The 16,928-nt window shown below is 42.1% G+C and overlaps 1 protein-coding gene across 1 annotated transcript in view; it reads left to right on the top strand.

The window, feature by feature from the left end:
- LOC124799297 (piezo-type mechanosensitive ion channel component) overlaps positions 1 to 16,928 on the top strand; it is a 715,678-nt gene that overhangs the window by 464,688 nt on the left and 234,062 nt on the right. The window contains exon 31 of the mRNA XM_047262884.1: positions 2,756 to 2,879. Coding sequence (XP_047118840.1) covers positions 2,756 to 2,879 — 124 coding nt within the window. The remainder of the gene's footprint in view (positions 1 to 2,755; positions 2,880 to 16,928) is intronic.

The following is a 16,928-nucleotide window of genomic DNA, read 5'->3' as shown; positions in this document are numbered from 1 at the left end:
TCAATATACATAATAAAATACATAGAATAAAGACATTGTTATAGTATTAATAACAGTGCACAAAAGTCATACTTATTAGCTTAAAAACTAGTCAACATAAATGTGAAGATAGCAGTTTCATATTTAGCGCATTATTGCATTTATTTTAACCTTGAACAGTAATCAAAACTTCCCACTTTGGGTTTAAAAGTGACCTAAAAATGGAAATGAGAAAAACAGGAATTTTTACATTAGGGCATTATTACATTAGTTTAACAGTAAACAGTGTCAAAAAATTTAAAAACATCTTTCCAATCTGGGTTTTACTTATTTCTCTGAAAGAATTCCTCTAGTGAATAAAGTGAGGTCTCAAGTACATAATTTTTCAAGCTACGTTTAAATGCTGATGTACTACTCCTTATACTTTTGATGCTGTTGGGTAGGTAATTGAAAATTTTCGTTCCAGCGTACTTTACCTCTTTCTGAATAAGTGTCAAGTTCTTTAACTCACAGTGGAAATCCTCTTTTCTTCTGGTGTTATGTTCATGGTGTAGGCAATTCGTTTCATACAGAGTGGGGTTATTTATTATGAAGCACATCAGTGAATATATGTACCGAGATGTTGCTGTCAGTATTTCAAGTCGTTTAAAAAGATTTCGACATGAGGTTCGTTGGGGTGCACCACAAATGATTCTTATTGCTCTTTTTTGTGCTGTGAGGATTTTCTTTGTGGCAGGTGTATTGCCCCAGAAGATGATGCCATAACACATGACTGAATGAAAATAGCCAAAGTAAGCTGACTTTGAGATGGTAATGTCATTGAAGCATGACAAAATTCATAAAGCAAATGTTGCCGACATCAGCCGTTTTAGTGTTTGTAGAACGTGATGTTCCCAGTTCAGCCTACTGTCCACGTATACGCCTAGGAATTTTGATAAGTACACTTGCTTTATCATCTGATCATTCTGTGTGATAACTATTTCTTTTGGGTTTTTGTGGGTTGTCTGGAACTGGATAAAATTGGTTTTTTTTCAGGTTTACTGAAAGGGAGTTAATACTAAACCAACCCAGAACTTCTTTAAGGATATCATTGACCTCGGATTCTAAGTCAGTAGTTGACACATTATCCACCACAATGCTCGTATCATCAGCGAACATTGTAAATTTACACTGCTTATTGATGGATAAAGGCAGGTCATTAACATATATGAGGAACAGCAAGGGCCCAAGCACTGATCCCTGTGGCACTCCATGCTGCACAATTCCCCACTCAGTCCACTATATATTGTGATACACTATCTGAAACATCTAGAATAATCTGCTTCCTATTTTCGAGGTATGATTTTAACCAGTTCCCTACAGGTCCTGTAATTCCATAATGACAGGCCTTCTTGAAGAGTATCTGGTGATCTACACAGTCGAACGCCTTTGATAGGTCGCATAAGACACCAATTGGCAGCCTCTTGCTGTTTATAGACTCTAGAACATCATTTGTGAATGAGAAAATTGCGTTATCTATTGAAACTCCCTTTTGAAAACCAAACTGCTGACTGTTAATGATGTTCAGGTCACCAAGGTGTGCCACAATCCTATTGTACAGAGCTTTTTCTAGGACTTTTGAAAATGTTGTTAATAGAGAGATGGGGCAATAGTTTGACACATTTGTAGCATCCCCTGCTTTGTACAGGGGCCTGACAACAGAGTATTTCATTCTGTCTGGAAACACTCCTTGTTGCATGGATGTGTTGCAGATGTGAGACAAAACGTCGGCCACTTCACTACAGCAAGCCTTGATTTATGACGAAAGCTGGAAGCTCAATAGAATTTTGTCATGCTCTTTTCATTTCCTCTTCAACTGTCAAAGGACAGTATTTAATGGATGTAATCATAGTCTCTGTTGACACCTTGTTTCTTTTGAATAGGGAGCACTCTGTAGAGAATGATCAAGCTAGGCACTGGGTGCCAGAATTTGAGGATGGTTTAAAGTCAATAAGAATACGTATTTAACTAAAAAATTGTATTTTGTGGGAGGGATACAAGAGCTGAACATAAAGGTTAGGCAGTGCAAAAGAATTTCAGTCTCTCAGAATGATTGGTACAAATATGGCTAAAAGGAGTCAGGCGAGTCAGATCGAACACATGTGTTGCATATCACAGCCTGGAACAGAGATAGCCAGCTGCCTTGCAGGTTATAATGTCCAATATCATTGCTTTGGAATTGTTTTAGCCACTTGCTAAGAGACACATTGTTTAACAATATTGTGTTCCAGTGGGGAATTCTGTTATATGTGATTTATGGAAGCCTCAGTTTAAAACAAGGCATTAGTATAGTTATATACATTGCTGTTTGCAGTTTTGCGTAGAAATCAGTTGGGTGTACAAATTTGGATGATGTATTGAGCAGATATGGAACTTAAAAACAAGTGGTAAACACACATTAGAAGTGAACTCAAAATTTAACTATTAATTCCACCATTTCTGTAAACTTTACAACTTCTGGTAGTTACTATTTGAGAAAACTGTAACTAACTGTAAAAACTTACTATCCCATTATTCACTGGTAATTCAATAAATTATTGTAGTTTTTATCTAAATTGCATGTTCAGAGGCAATATCTACAAAGTTATGTACTTTATTTGTGCAAATAACTAGTGATTGTTGTCTTTATATGTTCCTCTATCTCTTGTTAATACATTTGAAATTCATACATTAGGAAGGCAGAATTCTGTGCCAAATCTGACAAAGTGTGTACAATGTTCATAATATTTGTGTTCAGGAAGGGAAGGATACAACTGATGGACAAGAAGCAGCTCTAGGTGAAGAAAAAGAGATGAAAACAGAGGGACTTGATGAACACAGATCAACTGCATCTTCACGACGCAGCTCACAAACATCCAAAAGCAAGTATTCTCTGTGTGGATTGCATATTTGTATTTTTTTGTTGTACTACTGATGAGGCTCACACATTGTAGTATTTTTATTATTAAAATAATTGATTGTATAGTCTGTCCCCTGTGTTATCTCGAGTAGCCTTGCTATAGCTCCTCCATCAATTCAGGAACTGTGTAGTGGAGGTAAAAGTAAACCTGCTTTCTCAATGCAGTTCAGTAGAACCCACTGTAACTCCAATAGTGAATGGCACAATGTGACTTACACATGCTGTGTAGTCTGTCAAACATGCCTCAAAGGGTCATTTGAAGTTTACAGCAATCACGTGTTGCCGCTTTACAGCGAGGAGGATTGTCACCACGTGAAGTAGCTCACTGAATGAATGTACACCTCACAGTAATGTCTTTCGAATATTTCACTGGTATAGAAACTCAGGACATTGAGTGTGTGCCTCACAATGGTTGATATTAGTTAATAACTGCTACCTACAAATTTTAGTTCATAGGTATCCCAAGGAGAATGCCACAGAAATACAAGCTGCCTTTTTGTAAGCAACAGGGAGACCTGTATTGACTCAGATAGTACACAACCATCTGTACACTATTAATTTTCCCTCTAGGCATTCATTAAGAACAACTGCACAACTCCTGCAACAACAACAGTACGTAGAGGAGGTGGACACGGGTACATCTGTAATAGAACTGAGATCATTGGTATTGGGCTCCCTTCACCAGTGAGTGCCAGATTTTTCTAACACCTCTGCTGATTGTCATGGAGAAATTATAGAGAAATATGGAGGCAACCAGGAACCAATGCACTTTTTAGGCATGCAGTTTCACAGGTTTGGCCGGTTGTTGGGTCAGTCACATGTTTGAATCAGTATCGTGTATGGATCAGCCAGGGCACTCGCAACTCCCTTGTGATTATGTACATGATGACTGTGGGGGCCGTAGACATAACAGTATTTATCCTCTTTCTGTACTGCTGTCCTATTCCCTTGCTATTTCTTTTCCTTCAATTCAGCATCCAGTGGATACTCAATTTAATGTCAAGTTGGCCCTATGTCTGCTCTCTGCTTTTGGTTACTCACCATTACCTTTTCCTTACATTTATACCTGAAATTTAACTTTACAGGTAGATGTATTACCTAAAGTGACATCTGAAAATATGTACTGGAAAGGAACGTGAACCTGGATTTCCTGCGTCTTGTGAGTGGTCACCTTACCACTTAGGCTATCCGAGCATACTCCGCAGGCTGACCCCAAGCTTCCACATGTCACACACCTATGTATTTCTCCTCATAGTAGGTTATTAATTAATTTAGCCACACTTCCATGTCTCAGGATTCCTGTACAGGCTTTTTAGAATAAAGTCAATGAGAAGTCACGGACAGTCTTTGCCTTATATATATTTATATTTGGTGGTGTGCTAAAGTTTCAAATACTGAAGTTTATTTTGAATTCGAGTCCTGGTCCATCACAGGTTATCGTATGCCAGTTTAGGTAGCACACGTGTACCTGTTACAGTTAAGCTGAATTTTAGAAATAAATTTAAGTATTTGAAATTGTAGTTCATCATCAAATATAAATTTCCTTAAATCCTATACCCTTTAAGGTTTAATCACAAATTTATTTATTTTATTTGTTTATCATATGATGATACAGAGCTTGGATCAAATACATAATTTTAAGGGTATACAGTGTAAGAAATGACAAGTAAAATACAGGTACAGAATCAAATGTCTCAAGTATTATGCTAAAATATATACACATTACACAAGTTCTTAGATTTCTAAGTCTAGTCTGTTGATCCAGTTGAGGCTTTCAGGTGATACATGGTGGATGTCATTTATTGATCCCCCAAAGGTTCGTCTTGGGCATTCACCAACAATGTGATTTTTTTGTTTGCAGTGCAGCTCCACAGTCACAATCTGGAGGTGTTGCCCAGCCCCATTTGTGCTTTAGATATCTGCAGTTCCCTTGTCCTGTTTGGATGAGGTTGATGGTTCTCCACAGGCGTTTGGGGAGTGTGAAACCTGGAACGCGCATGGAAGGCTTTTCAACCAAATGACCGTTGAACACTGACGATTCTTCCCACTGAGTTCTCCATACTTCATTGATGTTGATGTCGGAGGCTTCAAGATGTTGTGCAGTTCACATCTACATCTACATCTACATTTACACTCCGCAAGCCATCTAACGGTGTGTGGCGGAGGGCACTTTACGTGCCCCTGTCATTACCTCCCTTTTCTGTTCCAGTCTCGTATGGTTCGTGGGAAGAACGACTGTCTGAAAGCCTCCGTGCGCGCTCGAATCTCTGTAATTTTACATTCGTGATCTCCTCGGGAGGTATAAGTAGGGGGAAGCAATATATTCGATACCTCATCCAGATATGCACCCTCTCGAAACCTGAACAGCAAGCTACACTGAGATGCAGAGCGCCATTCTTGCAGAGTCTGCCACTTGAGTTTGCTAAACATCTCCGTAACACTGTCACGCTTACCAAATAACCCTGTGACGAAACGCGCCGCTCTTCTTTGGATCTTCTCTATCTCCTCAGTCAACCCGACCTGGTACGGATCCTACACTGATGAGCAATACTCAAGTATAGGTCGAACGAGTGTTTTGTAAGCCACCTCCTTTGTTGATGGACTACATTTTCTAAGGACTCTCCCAATGAATCTCAACCTGGTACCCGCCTTACCAACAATTAATTTTATATGATCATTCCACTTCAAATCGTTCCGCACACATACTCCCAGATATTTTACAGAAGTAACTGCCACCAGTGTTTGCTCTGCTATCATATAATCATACAATAAAGGATCCTTCTTTCTATGTATTCGCAATACATTACATTTGTCTATGTTAAGGGTCATTTGCCACTCCCTGCACCAAGTGCCTATCCGCTGCAGATCTTCCTGCATTTCGCTACAATTTTCTAATGCTCCAACTTCTCTGTATACTACAGCATCATCCGCGAAAAGCCGCACGGAACTTCCAACACTATCTACTAGGTCATTTATATATATTGTGAAAAGCAATGGTCCCATAACACTCCCCTGTGGCACGCCAGAGGTTACTTTAACGTCTGTAGACGTCTCTCCATTGATAACAACATGCTGTGTTCTGTTTGCTAAAAACTCTTCAATCCAGCCACACAGCTGGTCTAATATTCCATAGGCTCTTACTTGGTTTATCAGGCGACAGTGCAGAACTGTATCGAACACCTTCCGGAAGTCAAGGAAAATAGCATCCACCTGGGAGCCTGTATCTAATATTTTCTGGGTCTCATGAACAAATAAAGCGAGTTGGGTCTCACATGATCACTGTTTCCGGAATCCATGTTGATTCCTACAGAGTAGATTCTGGGTTTCCAAAAACGACATGATACTCGAGCAAAAAACATGTTCTAAAATTCTACAACAGATCAACATCAGAGATATAGGTCTATAGTTTTGCGCATCTGCTCGACGACCCTTCTTGAAGACTGGGACTACCTGTGCTCTTTTCCAATCGTTTGGAACATTCCGTTCCTCTAGAGACTTGCGGTACACGGCTGTTAGAAGGGCGGCAAGTTCTTTCGTGTACTCTGTGTAGAATCAAATTGGTATCCCATCAGGTCCAGTGGACTTTCCTCTGTTGAGTGATTTCAGTTGCTTTTCTATTCCTTGGACACTCATTTCAATGTCAGCCATTTTTTTGTTTGTGTGAGGATTTAGAGAAGGAACTGCAGTGCGGTCTTCCTCTGTGAAACAGCTTTGGAAAATGGTGTTCAGTATTTCAGCTTTACGCGTGTCATTCATTGTTTCAATGCCATCATCATCCCAGAGTGTCTGGATATGCTGTTTCGAGCCACTTACTGATTTAACTTAAGACCAGAACTTCCTAGGATTTTCTGCCAAGTCGGTACGTAGAATTTTACTTTCGAATTCACTGAACGCTTCACGCATAGCCTTCCTTACGCTAACTTTTACATCGTTTAGCTCCTGTTTGTCTGAGAGGTTTTGGCTGCGTTTAAACTTGGAGTTAAGCTCTCTTTGCTTTCGCAGTAGTTTCCTAACTTTGTTGTTGAACCATGGTGGGTTTTTCCCGTCCATCACAGTTTTATTCTGCGCGTACCTGTCTAAAATGCCTTTAACTTTTTCCATAAACACTCAACATTGTCAGTGTTGGAACAGAAATTTTCATTTTGATCTGTTAGGTAGTCTGAAATCTGCCTTCTATTACTCTTGCTAAACAGATAAACCTTCCTCCCTTTTTTTATATTCCTATTAACTTCCATATTCAGGGATGCTGCAACAGCCTTATGACCACTGAATCCCTGTTCTGCACTTACAGAGTCGAAAAGTTCGGGTCTGTTTGTTATCAGTAGGTCCAAGATGTTATCTCATGAGTCAGTTCTCTGTTTAATTGCTCGAGGTAATTTTCGGATAGTGCACTCAGTATAATGTCACTCGATGCTCTGTCCCTACCACCCGTCCTAAACATCCGAGTGTTCCAGTCTATATCTGGTAAATTGAAATCTCCACCTAAGACTATAACATGCTGAGAAAATTTATGTGAAATGTATTCCAAATTTTCTCTCAGTTGTTCTGCCACTAATGCTGCAGAGTCAGGAGGTCGGTAAAAGGAGCCAATTATTAACCTAGCTCAGTTATGGAGTGTAACCTCCACCCATAATAATTCGCAGGAACTATCCACTTCTACTTCACTACAGGATAAACTACTACTAACAGCAACAAATGTGCCACCACCGGTTGCATGCAATCTATCCTTTCTAAACACCGTCTGTGCCTTTGTAAAAATTTTGGCAGAATTTATCTCTTGGCTTCAGCCAGCTTTCTGTGCCTATAACGATTTCAGCTTCGGTGCTTTCTGTCAGCACTTGAAGTTCCGGTACTTTACCAATACAGCTTCGACAGTTTACAATTACAAACCCAAGGTGGTTTTCTTGACTTCAGACTCTGATGTTCTGCTATTAATATATCACTGTGTATGGGTAGCTGGGGTTCTTCTGAATGTTTCTCCAGATCTTCAGGAGAGCATCTGATCTTTGTAGAGCTGGAGGTTTGATGTTACTTAAAACTGGTAGCCAAGCAGTTTGAGTGCTACGTATGCAGCCTGTGATAAGATGCAGAGCAAACAACCAAAAAGTCCTTCTCAGGATGCACAAGTTCATAGAATTGGACCATCTATTCACAAATGATCCCTATTATTGGGTTTGGCCTCCACATTGTCATTTCAGGAATAAATTTCAATATTTGAAACTGTAGTTCATCATCAGATATAAATTTTCCTTACGTCCAGCACCTCCTTAAGTTTATTCACAAGTGATCCCCATCATTGTGGAGGTGTGGTTGCTAAAGCCACATCTACTGCATGCCAAAGTGCTTCCTAGCTTCAGTAAACATCTGGATACTGATCACCAGCCATGTAGCGATGCACTGTGAATACCATGGTGCAAGGCTGGGTTAGTGTACTGCAACAAGTGGCCCGCTTCACAGCATTGAGACCATCTGCTAAGACTCGTGTTTTTACAGTGGAATCAGCCCTGTGATTGTGCCTTCTGGCCAAGCTCCATGGCCAGCCTTCTTGTAGAGGCCCTTCTCAACTATGCTATAAACATCCATAGCCTAACAGAACAACTGAACAAACACAGTCTCTTTCCTGATATGGAAATAAAACATTTAGGAATGTGGCCACAGTCCAAAATTCCAATATCACCTCAGTTCAGTCTACTTGTTCTGACTTTGGCTTACCTTCTTCCAGTCCATGAACTATGTCCCTACTGGAAACACACGCATGATACATGCCTAATCGTCAAATTCACTTGTATCTTTCTCCTGGCATAAAGGATGTGATACACCACCTCACGGTTTTGCAAAGTGTTCACCTTGTACTTGGTGAACACCCCAATTTAGAAGTAATTTTTACTAATGACTCAGGAGCTGAAGACCGAACAGGAGCATAGCGCAACACTACCTGCCTGATGGACACAGTGTCTTTATGGTGGATTTGGTGACCACCGTACTTGCTCTTCAATACACCTGTTCCCAGTCATGTAAGTCTTTCTTAATCTGCAACCTACATGCTATAATCCATCTTTGTTCCTGGCACTCATTGGTAATGCACATTCATGATCTCCTCATAGACCTCAATGACAATGGGAAGACAGTAGTATTCCTTTGGTTCCCCAGTCATGTTAGGTTCCTAGAAAATGAACTTATGGGTCAGTTCACCAAGAAACTTCCTGGCAGATTAACACTGTGTGCCCAACTGAGACTCGAACTCGGGACCTTTGCCTTTCGCGGGCAAGTGCTCTACCATCTGAGCTACCGAAGCACGACTCACGCCTGGTCCTCACAGATTTACTTCTGCCAGTATCTTGTCTCCTACCTTCCAAAACGCCAAATAGGCTACTAGGAAGGATGCTCTGGAAAATAACGATACTAGGTTCTGTGACTTGTGTTGTTGTTGTTGTTGTTGTTGTTGTTGTTGTTGTGGTCTTCAGTCCAGAAACTGGTTTGACACAGTTCTCCATGCCACTCTATCCTGTGCAAGCTTTTTCATCTCCAGGTACCTCCTCCAACCTATATCCTTCTGAATCTGCTTAGTGTATTCATCTCTTGTATCCCTCTATGATTGTTACCCTTCACACTACCCTCCAATACTAAATTGGTGAACCCTTGATGTCTCAGAACGTGTCCTACCAACCAATCCCTTCTTTTAGTCAAGTTGTGTCACAAATTTCCTCTTCTCCCCAAGTCTATTCAGAATCTTCTCATTAGTTACATGATCTACCCACCTAATCTTCAGCATTCTTCTGTAGCCCCACATTTTAAAAACTTGTATTCTCTTCTTGTCTAAACTATTCATTGTCAATGTTTCATTTCCATACATGGCTACACTCCACACAAATACTTTCAGAAAAGACTTCCTGACACTTAAATCTATAATCTATGTTAACAAATTTCTTTAGAAACACTTTCCTAGCCATAGCCATCTGCACTTTATACCCTCTCTACTTTGACCATCATCAGTTATTTTGCTCTCCAAATAGCAAAAATAATCTACTACTTCAAATGCCTCATTTTCTAACCTAATCCCGTGAGCATCACCTGATTTAATTTGAGTGCCTTCCATTACCCTTGGTTTGCTTTTGTTGATCTTCATTTTATATTCTCCTTTCAAGACACTGTTCATTCCGTTCAACTGCTCTCCCAATCCTTTGCTGTCTCTGACAGAATTACAATGTCATCGGCAAACCTCAACATTTTTATTTCTTCTCCATGTATTTTAATTCCTACTCCAAATTTTTCTTTTGTTTTCTTTACTGGTTGCTCAATATACAGATTGAATAACATCTGAGATAGGCTACAACCCTGTCTCGTTCCCTTCCCTACCACAGCTTCCCTTTCATGTTCCTCAACTGTTATAACTGCCATCTGGTTTCTGTACAAATTATAAATAGCCTTTCGTTCCCTGTATTTGACTCTGCCACCTTCAGAATTCGAAATAGCGTACTCCAGTCAACATTGTCAAAAGCTTTCTCTAAGTCTACAAATGCTAGAAAAGTAGGTTTGTGTTTCCTTAATCTTTCTTCTAAGATAGTCGTAGTGTCAGTATTGCCTCACTTGCTCCAACATTTCTGCGGAATCCAAACTGAACTTCCCCGAGGTTGGATTTTACCAGTTTTTCCTTTTGTCTGCAAAGAATTCATGTTAGTATGTTGCAGCCTTGTCTTATTAAACTGATAGTTCAGTAATTTTCACACCTATCAACACCTGCTTTCTTTGGGATTTGAATTATTATATTCTTCTTGAAGTCTGAGGGTATTTCTCCTCACTGATACGACTTTCTCATGAGATGGTAGAGTTCTGTCATGGCTGGCTCTCTCAAGGCTATCACTAGTTCTAATGGAATGTTGTCTGCTCCTGGGGCCTAACATGTAGACATTAGTATGTCACTGACTCTTATGGCTTGTAACAGAGAAAGAACTGTTACAGCCATGATGACTAAGATATGGTTTATAAAAGAGTATGACCAAATTTCAGTATGCTCTTCATTTGCCTTGACATGAATTTACTCCTCTTATGCCTCCATTCTGAATACACTGATTTGGCCTATGGAAATGTGATGATAAGCTGCCAAGCCTTTTTGCAGTAGTGGTGCCCTGCTGATGGTTGTCATTTTTCTGTTTCCTGGTGGAGTACCCCACTGCTACTTGGAAGGCTTTGCAGCTGGCTGAGACATTTCTTCAATCTATCACTATCTTTTATTGCATTTGCCCTGCTGGCTGCCAGAAGGGCCTGGATCACTTCCCTTGACTCATGACATACATATTTTGTTTTAATATTACCTCAAATCTCAATCTTTTTTTTTTTTAATGATTTTGTGCTCCTGGTATCAGATGGCTGACTAATTGACCGTATTGACCTGGTGCAGAGAGAGAGAGAGAGAGAGAGAGAGAGAGAGAGAGAGAGAGAATAAATACAGATACGTAGCTGTCGGGGATGACACCTATAGTGCAGTGCTGTTTGAGACATTGTTGACATTTTTATGAAGCATTTAAAAGTTGTTAATCCTGAAGTTCTTTGTGAAAGTTATTAACTTTCGTAGTCTTAAAGTTATTGAAATTATTATTGCTTCATTGGATGTGGCTTTTTTTCTGAGACTGCGGATGTATTAAGATTTTTCCTATTACATAACACTCTGCCATTTCTGGTGCACCTTCTATTCTACAATTAGGTGAGCAGTCACCATCCAAATTCCTACCACCCAAATTCCTTGCACTGGGAATTTTCCCATGTTGTTCCTTGCTTACTGCCTTTGCAACAGGGCAAGACCATACTGGTCAGTTTACTGGACCAGCTGTGGTGCACCCTGGGCTCTAGGGGCACCAGCTAGTGTTCAGCTGCACAAACAAATTCACCTCACATTGTGCCAATTGTAGGTGGCTGAATAATTCACCTACATACACATAACTGCAGTCCAGACACAAGCATTTCCTACCCTATAAAATGCAGAGCCATGTGTGAAAACAGCCATTTTATATGTCAGCTGTGCTGCAATTGCTGTGCAGCATTTTGTGCTGGCATAGCGATCAACACTCTGCTCACGAGAACGGGTACCGCTAAACTGTGGCAAACTGCAAACTGCAAACTTGATATCCAGTTGCCAAATATGATGTGCATCACAACACAAATGAGCTCAATAGCTGCTGACTATGCATGCCATTTGGATATTCTCTTCCAGCAAAGGTTTCTCTGAACTACACAGATGGGCATTGTATCTTCAATATATTGTGCCTGAAACCTCCATTGTCTAGCTTCCCTTCTCGCTTATGTCCCGGCCCCCCTCTTTCCTTTCTTCTACCACTCTCCCCCTGTCCCAAATGCAGGCATATTTTCTCTCTCTCACTCCCTTGCTCCCCCTTCCCCATTGCCCAATCTCCCTCCCCCTCTTCACTCTCTCTCTTTCCCTTCACCTCCAGCCTCATCTCCTTCCCTCCCCTTCCCTTCCTCCCCTCCCACCCTCCCTCCCTTACCTCCCACCCTCCCTCCCTCCCCTCCCTTACCTCCCACCACTCCCTTACCTCCCACCCCTCCCTCCCTCCCTCCCCCCCTGCCCTCCCCACCCCTGCCCCCCCCTCCCCTCCCCTCCTGCCCGCCCCCCTTCCATATGCTCACTCGTCTGATCCCCCCTGGCTGATCCCCATTTTTACCATCTCATCCCCCACAACTCTTCCCCTCCAAATTATCCCTACATGTTTGTTGTTTACAATCAAATGTTTTTTTCTCATGTTTCGAACACAGCCAGTTTGGCGGCACCGGTGACTATGGTAGTTTTTGTGTTTTAACACTCCATATCCATCTTTCCACCATGTACTAATATCTTATTCTTGTCATCACTATCGGAGGTAATTTGATAGCTTTGCAGTAATGGCAGAGGACACTCCAACTTATGGTCCAACCCTACAGTCAACATTTCAGTTATTGGAAAATCCGAGATGGCATGTAACAATACGAGAGAAGGAAAGTTGCTACTCACCATATAGCAGAGATGCTGAGTCGCAATAGGCACAATAAAAAGATTCACACAATCATTACTTTTGGCCATTAAGGCCTTTGTCAGCAGTACACACACACACACACACACACACACACACACACACACACACACACACACACAAGCGCAACTTGCACACAAGTCTGCAGTCTCAGAGAGCTGAAACTACACTGCGAGCAGCAGCACCAGTGCATGATGGGAGTGGCGACTGGGTGGTGGTAAGGATGAGGCTGGGGCAGGGAGGGGGAGGGATAGTATGGTGGGAGTGGCGGACAGTGAAGTGTTGCAGTTTAGACAGAGGTCAGGAGAGAAGTTGCGGAGGGGTGAGGGGGTAAGTAGCAGAAAGGAGAGAAATAAAAATAAATCAAAACTGAGTGTGGCAGTGAAATGATGGCTGTGTTAGTACTGGAAAATGGGAAGAGGGAGGGGGCTGGATGGGTGAGGAGACTGACTAACGAAGGTTGAGGCCAGGAGGGTTATGGGAACGTAGGATGTATTGCAGGGAAAGTTCCCACCTGCGCAATTCAGAAAAGCTGGTGTTGGTGGGAAGGATCCATATGGCACAGGCTGTGCAGCAGTCATTGAGATGAGAGGTATCATGGTTGGCCAGCGTGTTCAGCTACATCTACATCTACATCTACATCCATACTCCGCAAGCCACCTGGCGGTGTGTGGCGGAGGGTACCTTGAGTACCTCTATCGGTTCTCCCTTCTATTCCAGTCCCGCACTGCTCGCGGAAAGAAGGATTGTCGGTATGCCTCTGTGTGGGCTCTAATCTCTCTGATTTTATTCTCATGGTCTCTTCACGAGATATACGTAGGAGGGAGCAATATACTGCTTGACTCTTCGGTGAAGGTATGTTCTTGAAACTTTGACAAAAGCCCGTACCGAGCTACTGAGCGTCTCTCCTGCAGAGTCTTCCACTGGAGTTTATCTGTCATCTCCGTAACGCTTTCGCGATTACTAAATGATCCTGTAACGAAGCGCGCTGCTCTCCGTTGGATCTTCTCTATATCTTCTATCAACCCTATCTGGTACGGATCCCACACTGCTGAGCAGTATTCAAGCAGTGGGCGAACAAGCGTACTGTAACCTACTTCCTTTGTTTTCGGATTGCATTTCCTTAGGATTCTTCCAGTGAATCTCAGTCTGGCATCTGCTTTACCGACGATCAACATTATATGATCATTCCATTTTAAATCACTCCTAATGCGTACTCCCAGATAATTTATGGTATTAACTGCTTCCAGTTGCTGACCTGCTATTTTGTAGCTAAATGATAAAGGATCTACCTTTCTGTGTATTTGCAGCACATTACACTTGTCTACATTGAGATTCAATTGCCATTCCCTGCACCATGCGTCAATTCGCTGCAGATCCACCTGTATTTCAATACAATTTTCCATTGTTACAACCTCTCGATACACCACAGCATCATCCGCAAAAAGCCTCAGTGAACTTCCGATGTCATCCACAAGGTCATTTATGTATATTGTGAATAGCAACGGTCCTATGACACTCCCCTGCGGCACACCTGAAATCACTCTTACTTCGGAAGACTTCTCTCCATTGAGAATGACATGCTGCGTCCTGTTATCTAGGAACTCCTCAATCCAATCACACAATTGGTCTGATAGTCCATATGCTCTTACTTTGTTCATTAAACGACTGTGGGGAACTGTATCGAACGCCTTGCGGAAGTCAAGAAACACGGCATCTACCTGTGAACCCGTGTCTATGGCCCTCTGAGTCTCGTGGATGAATAGCGCAAGCTGGGTTTCACATGACCGTCTTTTTCGAAACCCATGCTGATTCCTACAGAGTAGATTTCTTGTCTCCAGAAAAGTCATTATACTCGAACACAATACGTGTTCCAAAATTCTACAACTGATCGACGTTAGAGATATAGGTCTATAGTTCTGCACATCTGCTCGACGTCCCTTCTTGAAAACGGGGAGACCTGTGCCCTTTTCCAATCCTTTGGAATGCTACGCTCTTCTAGAGACCTACGGTACACCGCTGCAAGAAGGGGAGCAAGTTCCTTCGCGTACTCTGTGTAAAATTGAACTGGTATCCCATCAGGTCCAGCAGCCTTTCCTCTTTTGAGCGATTTCAATTGTTTCTCTATCCCTCTGTCGTCTATTTCGATATCTACCATTTTGTCATCTGTGTGACAATCTAGAGAAGGAACTACAGTGCAATCTTCCTCTGTGAAACAACTTTGGAAAAAGACATTTAGTATTTCGGCCTTTAGTCTGTCATCCTCTGTTTCAGTACCATTTTGGTCACAGAGTGTCTGGACATTTTGTTTTGACCCACCTACCGCTTTGACATAAGACCAAAATTTCTTAGGATTTTCTGCCAAGTCAGTACGTAGAACTTTACTTTCGAATTCATTGAACGCCTCTCGCGTAGCCCTCCTCACACTACATTTCGCTTCGCGTAATTTTTGTTTGTCTGCAAGGCTTTGGCTATGTTTATGTTTGCTGTGAAGTTCCCTTCGCTTCCGCAGCAGTTTTCTAACTCGGTTGTTGTACCACGGTGGCTCTTTTCCATCTCTTACGATCTTGCTTGGCACATACTCATCTAACGCATTATGTACGACGGTTTTGAACTTTGTCCACTGATCCTCAACACTATCTGTACTTGAGACAAAACTTTTGTGTTGAGCCAACAGGTACTCTGAAATCTGCTTTTTGTCACTTTTTCTAAACAGAAAAATCTTCCTACCCTTTTTAATATTCCTATTTACGGCTGAAATCATCGATGCCGTAACCGCTTTATGATCGCTGATTCCCTGTTCTGCGTTAACTTTTTCAAATAGTTCGGGTCTGTTTGTCACCAGAAGGTCTAATATGCTATCGCCACGAGTCGGTTCTCTGTTTAACTGCTCGAGGTAGTTTTCAGATAAAGCACTTAAAAAAATTTCACTGGATTATTTGTCCCTGCCACCCGTTATGAACGTCTGAGTCTCCCAGTCTATATCCGGCAAATTAAAATCTCCACCCAGAACTATAACATGGTTGGGAAATCTACTCGAAATATTTTCCAAATTATCCTTCAGGTGCTCAGCCACAACAGCTGCTGAGCCAGGGGGCCTATAGAGACATCCAATTACCATGTCTGAGCCTGCTTTAACCGTGACCTTCACCCAAATCATTTCACATTTCGGATCTCCGTCAATTTCCTTCGATACTATTGCACTTCTTATCGCTATAATCACGCCTCCCCCTTCACTGTCCAGTCTGTCTCTGCGGTATACATTCCAATCTGAGTTTAGGATTTGATTACTGTTTACGTCTGGTTTCAGCCAACTTTCTGTCCCTAGTACTATATGGGCGTTGTGACCGTTTATTAATGAGAGCAGTTCTGGGACCTTTCTGTAGACACTCCTGCAGTTTACTATTAGCATATTAATATTGTTATTCCCTGTTGCATTTTGCCTACTCCTACCTTGCCGCATCTCAGGAGGCGTCTTGTCGGGCCTAGGGAGGGAAGTATCTAACCTAAAAAACCCCCATGTGCATTCCACACGTACTCCGCTACCCTTGTAGCCGCTTCCAGTGTGTAGTGCATGCCTGACCTATTCAGGGGGACCCTACATTTCTCCACCCGATAGCGGAGGTCGAGAAATTTGCATCCCAGATCTCCGCACAATCGTCTCAGCCTCTGGTTTAAGCCTTCCACTCGGCTCCAAACCAGAGAACCGCGATCGGTTCTGGGAACGATACTACAAATAGTTAGCTCTGATTTCACCCCGCGAGCGAGGCTTTCCACCTTCACCAATTCCGCCAACCGCCTGTACGAACTGAGGATGACCTCTGAACCCAGACGGCAGGAGTCATTGGTGCCGACATGAGCAACAATTTACAGTCGGGTGCACCCAGTGCTCTCTATCGCCGCCGGTAGGGCCTCCTCCACATCTCGGATGAGACCCCCCGGCAAGCAGACAGAGTGAACACTGGCCTTCTTCCCCGACCTTCCCGCTA

This window comes from Schistocerca piceifrons, chromosome 5, assembly GCF_021461385.2.
Source record: "Schistocerca piceifrons isolate TAMUIC-IGC-003096 chromosome 5, iqSchPice1.1, whole genome shotgun sequence".
Classification (NCBI taxonomy): Eukaryota; Metazoa; Arthropoda; class Insecta; order Orthoptera; family Acrididae; genus Schistocerca; species Schistocerca piceifrons.
Note: the sequence above shows the minus strand (reverse complement) of the source record. Positions and strands in the feature narration are given on the sequence as shown.